We start from the raw sequence: 23,015 nt of genomic DNA on the forward strand, positions 1-23,015 counted from the left end.
TGCAGTTTAATACTGGCCACAAACCAAACTTTTCCTAGAGGGTAGATGAGAGAAGTAAAAGTAATAATGATGCCTGTGATATTTCTGTTTCCTAGTTTCAAGGAACTTAATACACAATGCACTTTTAACCTGTATAATAAACCCATATGATTAATGCACCAAAGCAGGAAAGAGTTCATAAATATATTTATAATACCTAAGAAAATTACAATCAGAAGAATTACTTTATTAAAATGTGCAAAATGAGATGGGTGTTGTACCTACCACATTTTGTTGAACATACACACCGGTGTCCATAGCATATTCTTAACAGACTGACAATTTTCAAAGATTTTATTTACTGTACTTGACCTCAAAGACTTTTGCAGAAGAGAGGATCCAGAAGCCCTCGTCCTATCATCGCTGGCCCAAATAAGAACTGACTTCTAATACTTTTTAAATGTGGGACCTTCCAAAAGTCCTTGAACTTTTCTTTGTATTGTCTGTGCTATCTCCTACAAACATTTATTTTGTACCTGCTGTGTGCCTAGCACTTTGTTGGTCTAGCCAGGAATGTAGAAATAAATTAAATATAAGTCCTGTTTGCAGGACATTGTAATAGATCAGTGATTCTAAAATGCCTGTCTACAGCCTGGCTATGCACCAAAATCACTCAGGGTACTTGTTAAAAAGACAAATTCTAGGACCTTGCTCAGATATATTGAAGTAGAATTGCTGTGGATGTCACCTAGGAGTCTGTGCTTTCTACAAGCTCCTTGGGTGATTCTGATGCACAGTCAGACTTGATAACCACTGGATGAAATGATCTTAAATCCGATTCTGATGCACAGTCAGACTTGATAACCACTGGATGAAATGATCTTAAATCCGTTTCTGTTCTAAAATTATTTTAATTTATTTAAATATGTTAAACCTTACCTCACTCTGCTATAAAATGTACAAATCTTATCAAAGGATGTTGTTCTTTCTATAGAACTGTTTTCCCTCATTCTAGTGGCATTTGAATTTGGAAATGCAGGATTTGGCAACAAATAAAATGTTCAACACTACATTTTTCAAAATTACCTGGAAGAAGCACTAAGAAAAATCTGAAGGCAGAGCAAGACGTAGGGCTTGGAGTAAAAGGTGATGAAAACCACTTTTATCTCCTTCTCTGCCAACCCTACCTACTAGGAAGTAAACGTTTCTTATTACAATACGTACTAACATGTATTGGACGTAATCAGAATTGTTGAACATGCTAGAAAAAGACAAAAACCTGAATATCCTGGAAAGATTCTAAAGTCTATTCAAATGACACATTTAGTTATATGTGGTAGCAGTACTGTGGAAAGAGCAGCATCTCTATGTGACACTATCACTACAAATGTAAATGATTGTCAGGATAAAGGAATTCTAGTCATCTTCATTTGGCTGAGTACAAGAGTCAATTACCAACTACATAAACAGATAACTCAAATGGTCATGGAGTGTATTACCTTGAGTTTCATTGTATTATATTACAAACAATAAAATAAGGACAACCACATAAATAGGATAATTTTAAACTATAGGCAGTGTCAATAGGATGCTGCAACTTCGATTTCAGCTTTATGCTTAAATGTTGAACAACTAATTATATCTTATATTTAAACAACTAATTATATTTAAACAAATATTTGTCAATAATAATTTCAAGCATTCTGCTAAGTGCAAGAGTTAAACTGAAACAGGCATACAGCATTTGCATTAAATCTTATCTAGTAAGAAGGTAATCATAAATCATATGAGGTAAGTGCTATGATAGGGTTAATTCAAGCCTTAGAGTCTTATTAAGGAGGGGAATATGATAAAAGTAGTATTATAAATATACAGAACAGTCATTTAAGTGGACCTAGTGGTATTGTCTTTTTTTACAAGGCTAGGATAGGGACTGACCAGGTGGTGTAATGGTTGAGTTTGTGCACTCCACCTCAGCGACCTGGTGTTCGCAGGTTTGGATCCCAGGCATGGACCTAGCACCACTCATCAAGCCATGCTGTGGCAGCATCCTCCATAAAATAGAGGAAGACCGGCACAGATGTTAGCTCAGTGACAATCTCCCTAAAGCAAAAACAGGAGGACTGGCAACAGATGTTAGCTCAGGGCCAACTGTCCTCATAATAAAAAAGGCCAGCATATACATGTCCAGCCATCTCATTCAGATTATTAAAGGCCTTGTTTACCCATTTAAAATTACTTCTCATTATTATGAGAGCTTTTTTCCCAACAATTTCCTTCTAAGTTCTATGTTGTTTGATATATAAAATTCCATTTTTCCAAAGATGCAATCTGCAAAAAGTGATCTGACAAAAAGGAAATTTGTAGCATGTTATAATTAACATAAAAAAAGACTACTTCTCCAAGAGTTTTGAATTATATATACAGGATGGGTCATGACTTTGAGTGGAGATCCAACTCTCCCTCATTTCAATAAGTGCTGTGCATGTTTATTCACAGGTATAATTTGGTTCCAGGAGAGTAATGTACAGTAAAGGACATTTGCAAAGAGTGGACAAGACTGGGAATCAGAGTCCTACCTAGTCCGTGGGTACTTAGGTAAACAAAATAAACTTTACCAGCTGATTCTAAATCTTCACTTTTTAACACAGCTTTTAGTTTAGTAATTTCTTGTGAGATGATCTTTAGGACTTTAGATTAGTTTTGTCTCACTCTTATCCTTTAATATGTTGACTTTACAATTTACTAATTTCAACCATTTCAATCTAAAGTAGTTTTCTTTGTATTTTTGGAGAGTAGCACAAGTGAAGTTGAGTTAGGATGCTGTGTCAGGGAGATCTAAGATCCCTCCCTTACACAGGAATGGAGAAGGGCTAATATATTTGGCATGTGAGCTCACTTTACTGCCTATCAATGAAAATCCACAAACTGTCTTAAAACTATCTTCAGGGCTTCAAAGGTAATGCTTACCTTGCACCTCTAGAAGAGAGGCAAGAAAGTCCTGCTTGCAAGGGACCCTAACTCTCCTGGGGAAACTCATTTTGTACCTATGTGAGGCACCCAGAGATGCTTATTTACTAGGGGAACAACACAAGATAAAAAAAACTTGAGTCTGCTCTTTATAGCTTGTATTCAGTAAAATATGACTAGTTTGATTCAAAGAATTAGCAGTAATTTAAGTGTTAGAACCAGCTGTTCAGACCTGGCAGGTTCTCACCCTGGGGTGCCTGCAGGGTCTGATAGTAACTGCATGTCCTATAGGATTTGGGGTCAAAAGGAGCTCTGCATGCTGGGAAAGGAGAGGCCAACCAGGAATATGTCACCTAATACCAGTGAGTATTCATCTACGTAGTCTCTAAAAGTAAACTTCAATGTGACTTTCATACTCTTTCTCAGTGAACAGTTCAAAGTTAAAGTCTAGTTTAGGAGTTATTCTCCAGCTAAATATGCAGTCTGATGACAGAGGCATATATAACAGGAACAAACTAAATCAAAACCAAAAATTCTCTATTTGACACTTTGTCAAAATGGAGTTATGGATTTTACCATGTCTGAGTCATTATGGAATGTAATTTATGCTTAACTGATATTAATATTTATGAGTTCTTATTTTGTTAGCTAGATAAGCTATAGTTAAAATTTTATCCATTTTAATATAATAATTCCATTTTGTACTTGGTACAATATTTTATATTTATAATATAATTTTTGAACCAGAATATGGAAAGAGTTGTTGAAGCATTTTTTAACCCTTTAGCCCAGGAGAAATCTGCTAGTACTGTAAGACCTTTTTAGGTTAGAGCATTTATCCAAACTTTCACCTCAGGCAGTTGTGTTTACTCTGTGCTTACCAATGCCCTTTAATGGCTTTGGAGCATTGAAGAATCGTTTCAGTAACTGTTTCATTACCCAAGAATAACTAGTTTCCTCTCTGTTACAGGGATAATAAGGCCAAAAGGAAATCTATTAAATTAAGCCAATTCAACCATTAACACTTATTGAGCTCTTTACTAAGATACATAAAAAATGCTAAGTACTTTATATTGTTATGATGCATACTGTTGTTATTTTGTATGTAAAGTTACACTTTAAGATTTAGAAAAAGGCTTTTGAAAGCCTATGGATAGGAATATATTAGTGGATCCTCAAAAGGCTATCTAGCATCCATCCTTGGCTTCAAAGAATCCATGATTCTCTCTGTTTTCTGTGTGAAAAGAAATAGGACTCCATTTTCTCTGCCCACCATGATATTCAATGCTGCAGGTTGGTTTATTTATTTCTTTTTCAAAACAATCGAAATAAAACATGCCCATGGTTTAAAAAAAAATCCAATGGTATAGAAGGGATTAAGAAAACAAAACATAAAACAACAATGACCTGTCCCACTCCTTCCTATCTCTAACTCTACTCTCAAAGCCCAGGGATTGTTTAAGTGTTCCTGTTTTCAGTTTTTTCTGGAGACTAATCTTTAAAAGTGTAAGTCAGTGTTTACAAGACTTCGTTTGCAAAACACTGGCGATGTGTGAAATGATTTTGGGTGAAATTGAATATTAAAATTTTCATACTTATCTATTTATTTTAATGTATATTAGAAGAAATATATAAACTAGAATATTAAATACATAAATTCACAAATATATTGCTAAAGATGAGGCTCAAGCAAGTACTTAAGAAAAAAAGTGTGTTATACGAAGAAAATCTTTAAGTAAAAAAATAATTCAGGTGGTATGTGGATACAGTAAAAAATGTAAAGGTGGTATGAAAATGACAGAAGTTTAAGAAACACTGCTCTAAATATTATGTTTGTTTTGCAATTTCTTTCTTCTTTTTGAGGAAGATTAGCTCTGAGCTAACATCTGCCGCTAATCCTCCTCTTTTTGCTGAGGGAGACTGGCCCTGAGCTAACATCCATGCCCATCTTCCTCTACTTTATATGTGGGACACCTACCATAGCATGGTTTGCCAAGCGATGCCATGTCCGCACCTGGGATCTGAACCAGTGAACCCCAGGCTGCCAAAGCAGAACGTGCAAACTTAACTGCTGTGCCACTGGGCCGGCCCCTGCAATTTCTTTTTTAATAATAAAAATAACGTTTATTTCCATATATTAAAGCTTGAGAATAACTATACGAGAAGACATCATTCTTCATCAGTAGCTGATAAAGAATGAGTTTGGATTTCAGAGGCAGCGATTAGTCTGTAGAAGATGAACAGAAAAATGAAAGAGTTAAGGCATAGATGGATGCAAGAACAAAACCACTATCAGTATAAGAAGCAACAGACCAGACTTTCTGGTATAGAGTAAGAGAAAGTGTGAAATGCCCATAAGGGGAATACAGACAATAGGCCAAGACCAATACAGACTGTCATGGTAGATAAAAGAGGAAGTATGATATTCTTTTGGATGAGCTGTACATCCTGGATAAAGCCCAGCAGGACATGAGAAAGTAAGACAGAACAGAGGATAATTCTTCGCTGTGTAGGATGGCCCAAACCCTGCAGGGATATCTATCATCTCTGCCCTCACTGAGTAGATGCCAATAGCATCTTCCAAATATTGTGACAGCCAAAATATCCCTGGTGAAAAATCATGAGCCTGCCCAAGGCTTAAAATTCTAGATTAGCTTAAACGCAATTTCGTTACTTACTTAGGGACTTCTACACACAAGGTGAAGACAGCCATTTCTTTTCCCTTTTTCCAATGAAGTTCATCAGTACATTTGCTCACAGCACTTGGTTTCACTATGTAGCGGCACAAGAATAGTGGGGTTGGCAAGGTGGCCAAAAGGGAGATGGAGGTTGAAGGGAGGAAAACAATTGAACAAGGGTGGGGGTCTGCTTTGCTGAGGTTTAGGTGCATCTGAATGGGGAGGGGGTGAGGGCAGTTAGTGACTTCACAGTTGAGAGGTAGGTTGCACTGACACTGTGGCTCCCTTTCCAATACCCGAGACACTCCCATTTTCCATGCTACCATAGGCTGGAATCCCTGAACAATGAACACTAGAGGTCTGTAATAGTACTGCCTATAGAAGCGTCCTCCAGAGGCAGTCCATAACAGGGAAAGTGACATGCTTTGTTTGAAGGCTTCAGTCAGAAAGTCAATTCAAAAATATCTGATGCCTTCCCTCACCACAAGACCATGACCTCCTTGGCTGAGGGAGTCCTCCTCCATCACCTGGATGACCCCCACTCATGGCCTTTTCCCTTCCTTGGCCTGCTGATGAAAGGTGGCTTGCAGATCATGTTATGCAGCATGTAGCACCTCTCTGAACAGACCTATTGTTAGGGTGCTGATATGGAGCTCCTGGCCTGAAAGAATGTAGTGAGGTTGTGTCAATGAAAGGGAAAGGTCTCACCTATCCAGAGGTCTTCCTTCATAGTCCTGCCCACACTGGGGTACTTCTCATCCCCACAGACAAAAGAACTCTAGTTAATTTGAGACAGATCAGAACTTTTTCCAATCCCACGAGCAGTCTTAGAGTCTGCCATGTCCCAAACCTATCCTACTGTTTCCCAAAGTGACTGCACCTTTTTGCATTCCAGCAAGCAATATATGAGAGTCTCAATTTCTCCATATCCTTGCCAATACTTGTTATAGTCTGTCTTTTTGATTATAGCCATCCTAGTGGGTGTGATGTGAAGTTATATCTCATTAGAGTTTTGATTTGCAACTAACAACTAATGATGTGGCATTTTTCCTTGAGCTTATTGGCCATTTTTATATCTTCTTTGGAGAACTGTCTATTCAAACTCTTTTTCCCATTTTAAAATTGGGTTATTTGTCTTTTTGTTGTTGAGTTGTAAGAGTGCTTTATATATTCTGCATCTAGATCCTTATCACATAAATGACTTACAAATATTTTCTATCATCCTCTGGTTGTCTTTTCACTTTCTTGATAATATCCTTTGAAGTACAGGAGTTTTCAACTTTCATGAAGTCTAATTTATCTATTTTTTTCTTTGGTTGTTTATACTTTGGGTGTCATATTAGGAAACCATTGCCCAATCCAATGTGAAAAATATTTGCACTTATGTTTTTAGCTCTTACATTTAGGCCTTTGCTCCATTTTAGTGTGTGTGTGTACGCATGTCTAGTGTGAGGTAGAGCTCCAAATTCATTCTTTTTTACTGTTGATATCCAAATGCTACAAGTTCCTGATGTTCTTACCAAGAATAGTGGTAGATTTTAATAAATTTAATAAAAAATAAATGCTTCTCTACTTGTATATCCTTAGGAAAGTTTCCAGAGACTTTAATTTTTTTTTAAAACCACTTTCACCAGTTAAATAGCTGTTTTGCTGGGGTGAGGATCCTTTGAGCTTCTCACACCACTATTGCAGAAATCCTCTTTAATATTTCTTGATTTATCAACTTGAAATATTAGGTATTGACTTCCTTCTAAAATGATTTCGGTCTTTTACATTATCTTCTTCCCTTCTCACCTCTCAAGTCATATTACTCGTTTTTAGTTTCTTTATTGACTACCTTTGTTATTAGTATGCTTTTGTCAGTTAGGATGCTCTTGGTTGAAACTAACAGAAAATTTACTCAAACTGTCTTAGTCAATTAGTAAATTTAATATTTCATGTAACAGAAAAGCCAAAGGTAGAGTGGGCTTCAAACTTGGCCAACTCAAGTGGTTAAACAATGTTATCAAGACTGTGGTTAACACATCAAGGCTGTGGTTAAACAACGTCATCAAGATCCCATGCTCATTTCTTTCCTCAGTCTGCTGTCAAAAATCAAGGCTTCATGCTAAGCTGGTTCCCTGCTTCTCATAAGATGGCTGCCAGTAACTATCCCTGTTACACACTTTCCTGTTAATGTCCAATGGGGCAGAAAACGGCTTTTCCATCCATATCTCAAGAGTAAAGAAAAACTTTCTTCTTATCTCATTGGTCAGAAATGAACCACATGTCCAACTGTGAACTAATCCCTGGCAAAGGAGCTGAGGATGCAGTCTGCTACCCAGGAAGCTCCTGGTCTACGTTGAGAGAGTTGAACAGCTGAATAAAACTCAAGGTTATGTTAGGAAGGAAGAAGGATATAATGGATACTAATTAGCAACCAATAGCGTCTACTACAATTTGTTCTGTTTCTCTATCAACTTTGAACAGTGTATCTTGACTTCCATTAAAAAAATAGATACTAATGCCTTGTACTTTTTCTCTTACAGATCTTCTCCCACTTCAAGTTCTCAACTTCTAACAGTGTTAACAACTTTGTCAAGACCATACCCAACAGTATTAAGTAATTTAAGTAAGGTCACATAACTAGTGAATGTTATAGCTCAGGTTTAAAATCATTACTTTACTAAACACACTCTATGGAATAAATCTGGGAGGGATTTCATTCTCTCTCTATCCACTGAGCTACTACAATAGAATTATGTTACCACCAACCCCTTATTCATTGGCCAAATATCTTTAGTTCCTTTAGAAAATGACAGTTTTTCCACTTTAACGGTTGACAATAACCGTCCTCTGGTTTCTACACAATTGAAATGGTGACATTAGGTAGTTGAGAAGATTAACTCATTTGTTTAATAAATAACTCTCAGGGTTCAGTAAGGTTAACAAAATGGTCTAAGATTGGAAACTAACTTTCTCAAAATATCAACAAAAGCATCTGAAACCAGAAGAGGAAAACAATCTCACTTACAATAGCAACAATGAAAATATATAGGCATAAAGCTAATATGAATTGTGCAGAGTCATTAGGAAGGGAATTACAGAAATTTAATGAGAAGTGATATAGCATAATAATCATTCGAGGTTATAACAACATTAATTAAAAATGCGAATTATCCCCAAATAACTTATAAGTTTAACCTACTTGTGAGTTATTAAAACATACAAGCTGGAATAATTATAAAAGTGAAGTAGTGGTATAGGACAAGATAGAAATATGAATGGAAAAGAACAGCTGCCAAGAAACACACATACGTTTTAGTAATTATTACTTTTTAAAGAAAGGCAATTGAATCAGCATAGGAAAAATGGATTGTTCAGCTAATGTTTAGGATAAATGCCTAGGGACATGGAAGAAAGGTACTCTATTCTTAAGCAAATGATGTACCATAATAAATAGACTGAGGTTAAATATGGGGAAAAGAGGACAAAATGAAAACCTAAAATAAATATAGGTAAAGAGAATGTCTACATAATTCTGTAGTGGATAAAGCCTTTAATACCTAACTTTGAAGTTAGAAATAATAAAGGCAAAGGTTGCTATATGAGATACATAAAAACATAGAAGTTCTGCACATTCATAAAATACAATAAACTTAAAGTACAAATGGGAAAATGATTTGCCACATATGACAAAAGCTGACACTAATTTAAAGAAATACTCTTGTTAATAAACAAGAAAAAGATGAACACACTAAAAGAAAAATCAGCAAAGGGCATAGTAAGAGATTTAAAAAGGAACAAAAGGATAGTCCAGAATGTAGAGAAAATAAGCACTTGTATACCACTGCTTACAATAACTTTGCAACAAATACCCAGCCTTAAAACACACACATGCTTTAACTACAATTCTATTTCTAGAAATCTACCACAAGGAAATACTCAGTGTGCAAATATTTATCCACATATATCATTAAATAAATAATAAACTTAATGTCCCATATTGACTCAAGTAGATCATGATATATCACAAGAATTTTAAGTAAAACAAAGCATGCTATAAGTCTTATGTAAAATATGATCTCATTTTTTTGTAAAAAAGAAAAATGATTAAGTATATGTATATAAAATATTCTGGAAGGACAGTCACTAAATATGGTCTTTAAATTGCAGCACTGTGGAGGATTTTGAGCTTATAATTTTATTTATATGTCTTGATTTTTCTATAACAAAATTTATTACTTATATAATTTTAAGTTATTTTTATAAGAAAACTAGACCATATTTTTTTGCTACTAGCAATGTTATTTTCCCTAATTTGTACTCTGATATTTCATCAGCTTTTATCAAATAATACCATAAGGCACAATGTTAGAAAACCTGATACTGTATTTGCTCTGAGGATGTTTTTGAGGACATTGCCTACTCCGTCTCTCAATATGCCCTAGAGGAAAAATCACATAAAAAATTCCTTTTGAAGTGCCAAAAAAACTTTTGCTTACCTTTAGGAATTGGTATTATTTTTCATGGATCATGAGAATCATTTAACTGTGTACTTAATTTTACTTTTCCTTAGGTAGCCAGAATATTTAAAACCAAATACTTCATCTAAATGTAGTTACTATGGATGGCCATATAGCTTGTGTATCTGCCCATCCACCCTCATCTGGTCTTTATATTCCATTTCAATTAATAAATTTCCTTATTCTGCCTTTCATTGAATATATCTTTTAAAACACCACAAATTCTTTTGAGGTAGGGTATGAATAATTAAGTAGGATATTTCCATTACTATTATCAGCTTCTAAATGACAGTACACAACCAAATGCAGTCTCCATTGGAATAAGTATTCCCAAAATGATTTATTTTAGAAGAACTGATTTGGAAAATATGACATTGTTGTTTGATAAATGAACCAAGAGAGACTCGACTCATTATTGTTTTAAGATAATAACGAAAGCAATTCAAAACTCCTTATCAGCATTAAATTAGATCATGGAAGGCAGGGACAACATCTGTCTATCACTATGTACACCACCTAGATGCTTTGTATCAAAACAGGCTTTAGTGAATGCTTTCTTGCACAGATAGTCAGAGACAACACTAAGAAAAAGCTGTCTTTGGTGGCTCTCCTTTTGTTCACTCCAAAGCACCCAGCAAGGGATCTGGTATTAGAAAAGAAACTTTTTTTCCCCACTTCAATGTAAGCCAGAGAGAAACTTCCAGTAAGCTTCTGCCCTCTTAATGGAATTGCTTCCTTCCCTCTGGCCACCTCTTAGTCACTCTTCTCCATGAAGGGAAGAGTAATTTGTCTGGTGAGATTGCTGACAGCCTGGTGTCCCTGACCACATTTCTCTATTGGGTAGAGTCACTATGCTTGGCATGTCCTTTCGGCTCCGGGTCTGTGCAAGCTCAGCGCAGTGATTTTGTGCTTCATTCTAGATGCACAAGGCAGATCAGAGAGGCAAATCATTACTTTCTCTTCATTGTTTGACTACTGAGCCTGTAAACCAGGTTTGCGAGCCTTCACGCAGCTGGTTGCGTTAGAGTACTCAAAGCTTATTTTCGTAATCTGATTCTTCCTTGCAGGTAGATCCTTGTATTTTCTTTCAGGGAATAAAAATGTGCCATGTGTTTTCTTCAGTTTTACTATCAATGAGGTACATACTTTGATTCTCATTTGGCTCTTCTATGGTTGAAGTGAGAAAGCAGAGAGAGAAATTTTTTCCCCTAAAATTTAGCACACACTAGAGCACTCAATAAATATTAGCTCTGCCTATCTCTATTACTTTTTCCATTTTTCTTTAGCAGTTCTCTATGTTCTACATTCATTAGTTTTTCCTCTCCCCATTAGAATGTTTTAAATACTGTGTTATATTCCATCTTCACATGATACTTAGGAAAACAAATATTTCCTCCAATTTTACTTTCTTCTCGTTCAAGAAGGAAGAGCTTAAGAACGGAAAGAAAGTTGAGAGGATTTGCAGTTTTGGAGAAAGGTATAATAGCTGTCCTCAGATATTTATGGATACATTCTCTGAGACTCCAGAGGAAATAACAATGGCCAAAGAATGAGTAGTAGTGGAAGGTGGCTAAAAGGAATAAATAACCAACAAGGTTGCTTCAAATTTTAATGAAACATCCTTAACACTGGAGATGTCCAAGTAAATACTGAACAACAACTAGTTAGGATACTTTAGAAAAGATCTCAGCATAGAGTATAAGATTAGAGATAAGGACCTATTCTCATTCATGATTCAATGATTTTAACACATTTCTAGGAGTTGGGCAAGCACTGTTTAATAAAGTGGAGAGTAACAAATTATGCTGTATATGATTTTCAATAACTCTCTCATAATAATTTATAAAGTACCTTTAGAACTGGAACAAAGAGGCAGACAGAATAATCAGGCAATATGTTAATGAAAGAGAACAGTTACCTGTCTGGAAAAAGACTCTGGAAATAATTGTCCGACACAGTGGGCAGGGAGTGCTTGCAGGATTGTCTTTGGCAAGAGTCCGTAAGCAGGGCTCACAAAAGATGTGGTGGCAAGGGTAACACATGTATGGGTTGAAATAAACGTCCAGACACACTGCACAGATGTAGCTTTCCTTTTCTTCTATACATTCGTTGGCATCATCTGTACTCATCTCATTATTCAAAGTCTGCAAAATATAAGAAAAACATTTTCCTTAGTTCAGTATGCGATTGATTCCTTGAGAAAGACAGACTGACTTTATATTTTGTTAAAATGAATAAAAATATTTATGAGAAGCACATACTATCTGTTTCTGTGACATATTCAAAGGGACAGAAATGCTACCCTGCAAAGTGAGAAGAAACTGAAAACATACGTGAAAAACTCAGAAGACTTAATTATTCTTTTTAGTATTTTTATATAATGCTAACTGCTAAAATATACCTAAACACATTAAGTATACCTGTATCGTTATTAACCAGCCCTAGTTAAGTAAGCGTTAGATGTACCAGTCCCAGGATTATAGATTTCCCACGTATTCCACTCCCACCACAGCAAATAGGCTGATTGTCACAAGGTTATGGAGGCTTATCTGGGCATCTACATGTGATGAAAAGTGACAGCAAGAGAATATCATACTTCATCTTCACACTGTGCATTCAGCATTCTCTATTCTATACTTTGCACCTTTCTGGACCTCAAAGCTAAGAAAAGGCCAAAGCCTAAGGTATGTCAGGAAGTAGACAAGGCAAAGAAACTGTGACTCTGGGATGAGCCCTCCAGCTGAGAAACATGGTGAGCCCCTTCCCCCTCCCAAATGGAACAGTTAAGAAGGAGGCTATAAAGAGGTAGTTAGGAAAGAGGTAGCCAGAGGTTAGCAGCACAAGGTCAGGTAGCAGAATTCCTGTTACTTACCCCACAATTTCCTCCTCTGTGACCATGCTGTGAGGATTAAAATGAGGTAAATTCATTTACTGCAGTGCCTAGCATCTAGTAAATATTCAATGAATGTTAGCCACAGCTATCCTCCTCCCCTTCTCCCCAACTCCTTCTCCCTGTCCTTCTTTGCAGACCCTGTAGTTTTTCCTAGAGCCTTGAGAAACATTTCCTCAAACCAGGCCTGGACTCAGTCCCCTGAGGCATAATGAGAATCTACATCATGTAATCTTTTCTCCTCACTTTGATGTTTGTGAAAAATGGAGATCAATGATCAATATTTGAGTGGGCCTTGGGTTTGATAAATATTTGTAAGTTACATGAAATGTAAAAGTTATGTAAATGAGGCAAACAGAGCCTTGAGAATACAGAAAAACCTTTCTATTGGATAAAATTATTTGATTTAGCCAGATGGCTTTGCTTCCCCTCTGCCAGCCTCTTTCTGCCACTTGTTGGTAATTTCTCTTTCATAAAGGACATATTTGAGTCTTTAGTCCATTTATTTTTAACTGGGTTTTTGGATTTTTCTTATAGACCTGTAAGCGTTTTTACTAATCTATTTTTTGTTGTTACCAGTTAAACACGTTGCAACTATTTTCTTCCTTTCCTCTGGTTTGCTTTTCACTCTTTTCATGGTGTCTTTTGATGAAATGAAGTCCTAATTTTATTTATCTATTTATTTATTTTTTTGGTGAGGAAGATTGTTCCTGAGCTAACGTTCTGTGCCAATTTTCCTCTATTTTGTATGTAGGATGCTTCCATAGCACGGCTTGATGAGCAGTGTGTAGGTCTGCACCCAGGTTCTGAACCCACAAATCCCAGGTTGCTCAAGCAGAGCACATGAACTTAACCACGACATCACCAGGCTGGCCCCTGAAGTTCTTAATTTTAAAGAACATTTTTCCTTTATGGTTAGTACTTTTTGTGTCTTATTTAAGAACTCTTACCCTTTTCCAAAGTCTTAAGATAGATTATTTTGTATTTCATAATATTTGGTAATCCTATAATCTACCTGAAATTGATTTTCATGCATGGTGTACATTAGGGGTAAATTTCATTTTTATTCTTTATGTACTTACTAATTGGTATAACCCACTTACTGCAAAGACTTTCCTTTTCTCCACTGCTCTGAAGTGCCACAGTGTTATTAATTAAGAGGCCAAACATACATGGGTTGGCTTCTGAGGCCTTTATTTTGTTCCATTAGTTAACTGTGTATTCCTATGCCATAACTACAATCTCTTACTACAGCTTTATAATAAGCCTCAATATCGGGCAGAGGACATTCTTTCATCTTGTTATTCTTCAAGAGTGTCTTGAGCCAGCCCTGATGGTCGAGCATTTAAAGTTTGGTGCACTCTGCTTTGGTGGCCCAGGTTCAGTTCCTGGGAGTGGAACCACACCACTCGTCTCTCAGTAGCCATGCTATGGTGGCAGCTCAAGTAGAAGAACTAGAAGGACTTACAACTAGAATATACAACTATGTACTGGGGCTTTGGGGAGAGAAAGAACCTGGCTTCTGCTCTCAATACTCTGCTGAAACCACTTTTGTATAAGTCACTAACAACCTAGCCGAATCTAGGATGCTTTCCTGACCTATCTTCTTTAATCTTCCAGCAGTATTTCCTAAGTAGACCAGGACTTCTTTCTTGCCACCTACTTAATGCCGCCTTCTTACATTTGGAATAAGATCAGACTCCTTACAATGGTCTACAGAACTCTATATGATCCAGTTCCAGCTTTAATTTTTTTTTTAATTTTTATCCTCAATATTTAGCTATTCTCCAATTCACTGGTTTTCCAGCTCAACAAATGCACCAAACACTTTCTTGCCTTTTGGGCCTCGAGACGAAATACTTCCCTTCTCCTAAAAAGCCCTTACTCCATGTGGTTGATTACAAAATAGATAAAATTCTTCCTATCTCTGTATGTGCACCCGTACGCATTCCATCAAGATGGGGAGATTATTTTTCCGCCCTCTGAATTTGGGATCTGCCATGTGACTTGCTTTGGCCAATGAATCATCAGTAAACATGATACAAATAGAGATTCCCTTGCTATTCTTGGGAACACTGAGTCCACTACCATGTGGACAAGCCTAGGAAGGCCTGCTTGATGATAAGTGACATATGGTCCAGTTACCTCCATTGTGAGTATAAGATTATATATGCTGACAACAAGCCACCCACCAGACGTGTGAGGAGAGCCAACGATCATCAGCTAACTGCAAATGTACAAGTGAGCCCAGGTAATACCACTTGGATCAGAGATAAGCCATCACAGCTGAGCCCAGGCCAAACCGCCAACCCAGAAAAATGTGAGTGAATATTGGCGTTTCAAATTTTAGGGTGATTGGTTAAATAACAAAAGTTAATCGACACATCCTTTTCTACACATGGCTAGTTTCACCACATTCTTAAAATCAGTTTAAATATCAACTTCCCAAAAGGATTTCACTGCTATTCTATCTAAAGTTGTTCTCTCTCACTGCTACTTGTTTTTTTTACATTATAGCTCTTAATAATAATTTTATTCACCTATTTTTTCTATTTCTCCCAATAGAATGTTAAGATACATAAAAGGAAATATATAATAATGCATTATATATTGTATAAAATATATATATATATATTTTTGCTGAATTAATTAATTGATAGCTTGTTTTAAAGTTGATACTAAAGTAGATTCTGATTATGGGTGCTCCCATCCTCAAATTGCTCATAGGTCCAGCTTGTAAAACATTATATTGATTTGTATATTCCTGTGGGTATCTCTGTCAAGTGTTCTTAAGTATTCTGGTGGCCTTGTGGATATTTCCAGCTGGATAACAAGCATTCTGTGAAATTCCAGAAAATATATATATACAAATTTTAACACAGAGAAGATACGAAGTAAATGTCCCTTACCAACAGAAAGCTTGCAGCTATGATTGGAACAATAATAAAGAGAAATCTGCTGGAAAGGCAACAAGATCTATCTGTCTCTCCTGAACTTAGAAGATTCCTGAAAAATGAAAGCTATAAGTGGATAATTAGTACTGAATTGGGCACCCCAGACAAAAAACATGTTTGGATCTAGATGCTTACTTACTTGAATTTTATTTCATAGTGTCAACATATTTTGTTTATACTAGACTCTCTGGATTGTGCCTTGAGATTTGAACTAATTAACCTCAAAGAAACCCAGGGCATAAAAAGAAAAATTTGTGGAACCTTTTAGAGCATTCCAAATTGTAGTCCAAATATTTGTGCAGAATTCTATTTCTATGAAGTACTTTATCCCTACATACATAACAAAAATGACTAGATGTCATTAAAACACATCAAAGAAATAAAATATTCGCTATTTAAAAATACAATAATATTTTGCAAATAAACCTGAAGGTGGAAGTTTGAAAATAGAAAATGAGGTTGGAACTATTCATCTATTATTTGAGCTAAGTGAATCAATCCACAAAATGGAAATAACATATGTAAAGACCTTGAGGATCACTATGTTTTAAGGGATTATAAAGGTTTAAGAGTTCTCATTAATTCAGAAAACTGCACATATCAGGTAACAAAATCTTTTATGCAAGAGGACAACAAATTACCTCAAGGATAGAACTCCACTGAGTTTTTCTCCAAATTGGAGAGATGCAGTGTTGTATAATAGTAATTCCGCTGTTGGATGGATAGTTACATTTTAAAAATTAATTACTCATTAATACATCAATGTCAATCTGGAAGGAGATTTTTAATAACTGTGCCTATGAACTCATCTTCATCTCCTCAATAAGATCCAAAAAATTCTTATCAGAAATGTGGGGGAGAGACAGGAAAGATTAAGTTAAGAACAACCAAAATCCTTTTGAAACAAAGTATGCCATCAGCAAATAATATAAAAATGTGAACTGGGCTGCACCAGATGGCAGAGTCAAGTTTAAAAAAAATCTCAATAGGTCCCTGGGCTGAAATCAAGATTGAATTTAACAGGGATAAGGATAAATCCTTCATTTAAGACTCTAAAATAGACTGCAACATATAGAAGATGAATGAAACTTGGCTGAAAGTAATTAATGTAAAGAAGAGCTAGGGATTTTAACTGACTAGAAGCTCAATTATGATGTGGTTACTTAAAAAGCAAATGACACTTGAACTGCAATATAGGGAGGTTTTGTGTGCCTACCATTGTATAATGATCACACTGTATTTCTAGCTACTTTGAGGGATGTAGACAAACTAGAGTTATCCATAGAAACACACAGAGGGCCAGGGCAGCATGAGTTGTGGAACTACTTCATATGAAGTACTGCTAAAAGACTGAGGATATTCATTCAGAAAAATATTAAGAGGCTACGAGATAAGCATGTTCAAGTATTTGTGTGAGAGAGATAATTTTCCTCTGTGTAGTTCTCATGATCTAAAAATGAATGGATGTTATGAGAAGTCAGATTTTGACTAAAATAGATTATAAATGAAATACCTATTCATAAACCAAACGGGTGTGAGCACAGAATAATGTGTTCACTCTTACACAGTACATTCACCATTGAGCTGAACATTTATCTTGTCCCTTAGCAAATACTTCAGGACTCAGAAATAAGATGATGAAAGTTGTACGTATTAACTAATTTTCTCAATACACAAGCCTTATGAAATAGGTACTATTATTATCATCATTTTTCAGATCAAAAGAAACTGAGATATAGAGAGCTCACTTACTCACACTACTAGTGGTGAAGCTGAGATTTCAACCCAGCCAGTCTGGATCTGGAACAACACTCTTCATCACCACATTCTTAAGTTAGTTAATACACTTCAAATACTACCAGCAAATAATAAATGTTAACTGATGACGATAATGATGTAGGTTAAAAGAAAAAGGCAAGTTTAGATAGGATCTACAGGGAAGTTAGAAATATCAAGGAACCATTATCATAATCAGCAAATGAATATAAGGGGTCCTCAATTGTCCAACTGCTTTGGCCCCACAGAAATTATTGTATAAAATCAACTAAATAGACTCAGTCTCTCCAGCTCCTTTACAGGGGCTTCTAGGCAAAGAAAAGGAGATAATAAACTGATAAATAACACAAAGCAAATAAGGTTTAAAAAATCAAATTAGTATAAAAATTAATAGACCATGAAATTTTATTAATAACAATCACAAGAAAGCAGCAGTGACATTTAGCTCATTTACAATTATTGTGATTTGGCTTTATTTCTCCATCTTATCTTTTTCAAGAAATGACAGTAGGACAGTGGTTAAAAGCAAGACTCCAGAGCCAGTCTATCTGGGCTCTGCCACTACTGCCTGTGTGACCTTATGCAAGTTACTTAACTCCCCAGGGTCCCACTTTCCTCATTTGTAAAGTGGGGATACTAACAATACCTAGCTCATAGAGTTGTTGGAAGAATTAAAAGACAATATATATATAAAGCATTCAGAACAGTACCTGGAATATAAAAAGTGCTATATAAGTGTTTGCTGCTATTACATTCTTCTAATAATTATTTCGATTCTTCTAATAATTATTAACTTTTAACAAAAAATAGTTGAAATTTAGTATCTATAATCTCCCCCTTCTGAACAAGACCTAGAATTTTACTCCCCACCCAAAAACAAAAACTGCTCATATTTTATCAAATTCATCTGAATTTTATTTTTAAAATGTTAGCAATTGTTTAAATATACTATGGCTCTACTTTGTCAAGATACCTTCTTTAAAACAATTAATCTATATTTAGTTTAAACTATGTTTTAATTTTCTGCTTATTTTTATTCTTTGGCTTGTTTAACATTTTTTTCTGGTATCCTTTACCGTCCTCTCTCTTGAATTCCTTTTTTGTTTTACTGTTGTATATCCCTGAGAATCTTTTTTCAGGAAATGTATGTGGGTGGTAAACTGTATGTTCTTGCATGTATGAAGCTCCTTTTATTTTCTCTTCATATTTGAGTTCTATTTGAGCAAATTCTAGACAGAAAGTTATTTCACTCAGAACTTTGAAGATAGTGATCCACTGTTTTGTAGCCTCTATCATTGAATATGAAAAAGATGATATCAATCTTATTTCTGTTTCTTTTCTTGCTGGAGGTCTTTACAACTTTCTCTCTGTCCTCAGGTGTGAAAAATTCAACCAGTTATGTGTCTTTATAGTTACTCCCGTTCAGTACTCAGGAGTCCCTTTCAATCTGAAGATGCAAGTCTTTCTGAAATCCAAGGGCAATTTCATTTTTTTCCCTAATTAATCACTGCTTTCTATTATCTCTGCTCCTATTTTTATAATTCCTACTACACAAAGATTGGATTTCTTGGATCTATCTTACGTGGTTCAATTTTCTTTTAGTATTTTCTATCGCTCTATGTTATGCTATGTTCTGGGAGAATTTCTCAATGTTATCTTCCAAGACACAAAATCATTCATTCTTTGACTAAACAAATACTCACTGAGTGCCTACTAAGGCTCTGACACCATTCTAGGTGCTGGTTATAAAGCAGTGAATTAACGTAAAATCCACCCCTTCAGGAAGCTTGCTTTCTAGGCTTACATTTTACCTCATGCTGTTACACAACCTTCATGCATGCTATTTTTTTTTAAATTTTAGCAATCATGTTTTTAATTTTCATGAATGCTTTCTTATCCTCTGATTGCTCATTTTTTCTAATAGTAGACTATTCTTACCTTCAAGATATAATATCTTCTTGACTATCTTAGGATAATATTTAGAATATTGATATTATCCCTTTCTTTCCTGGATATATCTCTTTCCTCTGGGGTCAGCTTTTCTGTTTATCTTTCATATTATTGGTACTCCTCAAAAGTCTGACAATACTTCTTCATAGGTACAGACATTTTATTTTTTCCAGAGCAGTTTTAAGTTTACAGAAAAACAGTACAGAAAATACAAAGATTTCCCATATATCCCCTCCCACTACACACACACACAAGGTTCCACCTATTATTAGCATTTGCTTTTACAATTGATGAACCAATATTGATACATTACTATTACATGAAGTCCATAGCTTACATGAGGGTTCACTCTTGGTTCTGTACATTCTATAAGTTTTCACAAATGCATAATGTCATGTATCCAGAATTACAGTCTCACACAGAATAGTTTTACTGCCCTAAAAATCTCCTGTGCTCCACCTATTCATCCTTCTCACCCTCCTCCCAATCCCTGTCAACTACTGATCTGTATATAGTTTTCCTTTTCCAGATGTCATACAGTAGGAATTATATAGGATGTAGCTTTTTCAGATTGGCTTCTTTCACTTAGCAATATGCATTCAAGATTCCTCCTAATTAATTTTTGATCTTGAAATTACCCCAGGTATCTAATAGGACATGCTCCAGGTATCTAATGGGACATGCTCTTAACTCATCAGTTTTTTTCTTGGGCCTTTTTTTTTTTGTAAAAAATAACTAATTTGCTTCATTTTCTAAATAAATGCAAACTCAGTTGCTTTCTACCTTCTAGAAACTCCTGAAAGATTCTGGTCCACTGATTGTATGCTGTCTTGTTTCCCAGCAGTGTTACATATTTATTCTTTTAAAAATACACTTTTTTCAATGTCTATTTCCTTTAAAATTATCAGTTGAAATTAATATTATATCTTTCTTTCACTAAAAATTGTCTCTAAGGAAGTGGTGAGTATAATTAAAATAAGTAAAAATTTTCACTTAATTTATGTATGTATGTGTATATTTGTATATTCTACCATGCACAGGGAAAAAAATACAATTTCCACTAAGAATGGCCTTGATGAAGCAGGAAAATATTAATTTTTATTCAGTCTTCACCCTTGAATATATATCTTTTAATACAGCATGTGACAGACATGCGCAAGTGCATACAAAGCACTTCTGCTGCATACCAAAGCATAATGGTTATTTAGAGAAAAAGTACCTTTATTAATGTTTGAGTTGTCAGCTGAACTAGCTGCTTTTTCCATGGGATACCTTTTTCATGTAGAAGAACAACTGTCAGACAAACTGATTATTCAGGCTGGGTTATTTGGCAGACATTTTCACAAAAAATGAACAAAGTAAATCTGTCACTTCAAGGGAAACAACTGACAGTATCTGTTGCCAATCAAAATGATAAAATTTGAGCTTTCAAGCAAACATTAGAATTTTGGATAACTTGCATTTGCTTACAGCATCCAAATACAGACTTTTGTGAAGAGAATGGTAGTGATATTAACAATTTTTTTTGATATTGCATAATGAAATGAGTCAACATTTATAAGAGCTGCATAACTAAGAGAACCAGCAGTTTCCAAATGTCTAATGCTTGATATTACAAAATCATGCATGAGTTAATGAATCACTCAAAGTGCAAAGACAGACAACTGATTCTAATATAATGGAGTATTTAAAGTTCATATCAGGTGTCAGATTCCACACTGCAACTAGCCTTTAATAATCTATCACTTGTCAAGTTTTGGTGTAGTATCAAAGACAACTATGCAAAATTATCTTGAAAAGCTGTTATAATATTATTCCCTTTTATGACTACATATCTGGCTGGATTTTCTTCATATACTTCAACCAAAACAATATATAGCAACAAACTGCATGCAGATGCAGATGTGAGAATACATGTCTTCTATTAAGCCAAACACCAAAGAAATTTGCAAAAATGCAAAACAATGCCATCCTTATCAATTTTTTTGTTTTGAAAATGTTATTTTTTATGAAATATATATTAGCATATAATGGTTTACTATTAGTTTTATGTAAATTAATAAATATTTTAAATTTTTTCAATGTTAATTATAATAGGGTAAATATCTATAATCCATATACACAAAAGCTCTGGGTTTTTCAATAATTTTTAAGATTTTTAAAGGGATCTTGAGATCAAAAAGTGTGAGAACTGATACACTAGTATATAGAAAGAAAAGGTGATTTGGGCTCTAGGCATATATTAGATACTGTATTAAAGTATGTAAGTATTTAATGAATTGGCGATTTTGTCCATAATCTCACCACTGATAATACTAAACAAGATAATTTAGGGGAAAAAATACAGTGTGGGCTCTAAATTATGATAAGTTCTCATCTATCTGGGATCCAAAGAAAGAAAGGCTCAAAGAGGTAGAAAAAAATGTTCCATAGTGTAGATTTTAGAGGTAGGGATGGGGGAGGAAAAATATTTAGCAGTTACTTGAAAAAGCCACACCTAGATATCATAGTATCAACAGAGAGATCCATCAGCTTTATATATATAGTTCTGTTACATGATAAATAACTTCATTCAAAATGAAAAGCAAGAGCTACTATAAAACCCTAAGGTGGCCTCTAAAGCATCAAGGAAAGATTAAATAATCTTCAATACTGTTTTAGTTATTTTTCTTTTTTTACATTCTAATTATTTGAAAATTGGCGATTGATATGGGGTTGCTAAAAACGAACATTCAGCTAAGCAGCACATCTCATTAATAAGCCATTCTAGAGACTGATAACTACTATATCCGAATTGTTTTTTACATCAATTATTTTGCAAGACAGAAATACAGCTTTAGATTAGAGTTAGGTCTAGGGATCCATGTCAAAAGTATCTAGTTGTCCTGTTCTGAGTGCTTGCTTTACTTAAAAGAAAAGTCTGAAATAACATCCCAAGGTCTAGAGTGTGTGTTAGTAGTTAGTAGCTACAAAAGGAACAGACCAGATCCCTGCACTCTGTGGTAAAGGGAAAACAGCATTCACGGGGCCTCAAATGAACTCGGGGCTGTGCAATCCAAAAGGTTGAGTGAGAATTTCCCAATATTTATTCCTGTAATCCACCAGCATATCCATGGAAAGGAAGGGACTAAATGAAGACTTTACACGCCTCTGAGAGCTCCCCAAGGCTGGCTTGGAGTATTTTTTCACAGTCACCATCATACTTTTCTGGATGTTTGCAGGTTAATTCAGTATTGCCAAGGCCATCAGACACAGAGTTATTAAGAGACCATTTATTCTTTATGTTGCTTGATTAATCCCTTCAGGGCCCCTC

The 23,015-nt window shown here is 35.2% G+C and overlaps 1 protein-coding gene across 27 annotated transcripts in view; it reads right to left on the bottom strand.

Annotated features, from left to right (window-relative positions):
- RNF180 (ring finger protein 180) overlaps positions 1-23,015 on the bottom strand; it is a 271,039-nt gene that overhangs the window by 40,348 nt on the left and 207,676 nt on the right. For all 27 annotated transcript variants that reach the window (XM_070519608.1, XM_070519599.1, XM_070519601.1 and 24 more), the window contains one exon: positions 12,051-12,276. In XM_070519608.1, coding sequence (XP_070375709.1) covers positions 12,051-12,276 — 226 coding nt within the window. The remainder of the gene's footprint in view (positions 1-12,050; positions 12,277-23,015) is intronic.

The sequence above is a fragment of the Equus asinus genome, chromosome 10, assembly GCF_041296235.1.
Source record: "Equus asinus isolate D_3611 breed Donkey chromosome 10, EquAss-T2T_v2, whole genome shotgun sequence".
Lineage (NCBI taxonomy): Eukaryota > Metazoa > Chordata > Mammalia > Perissodactyla > Equidae > Equus > Equus asinus.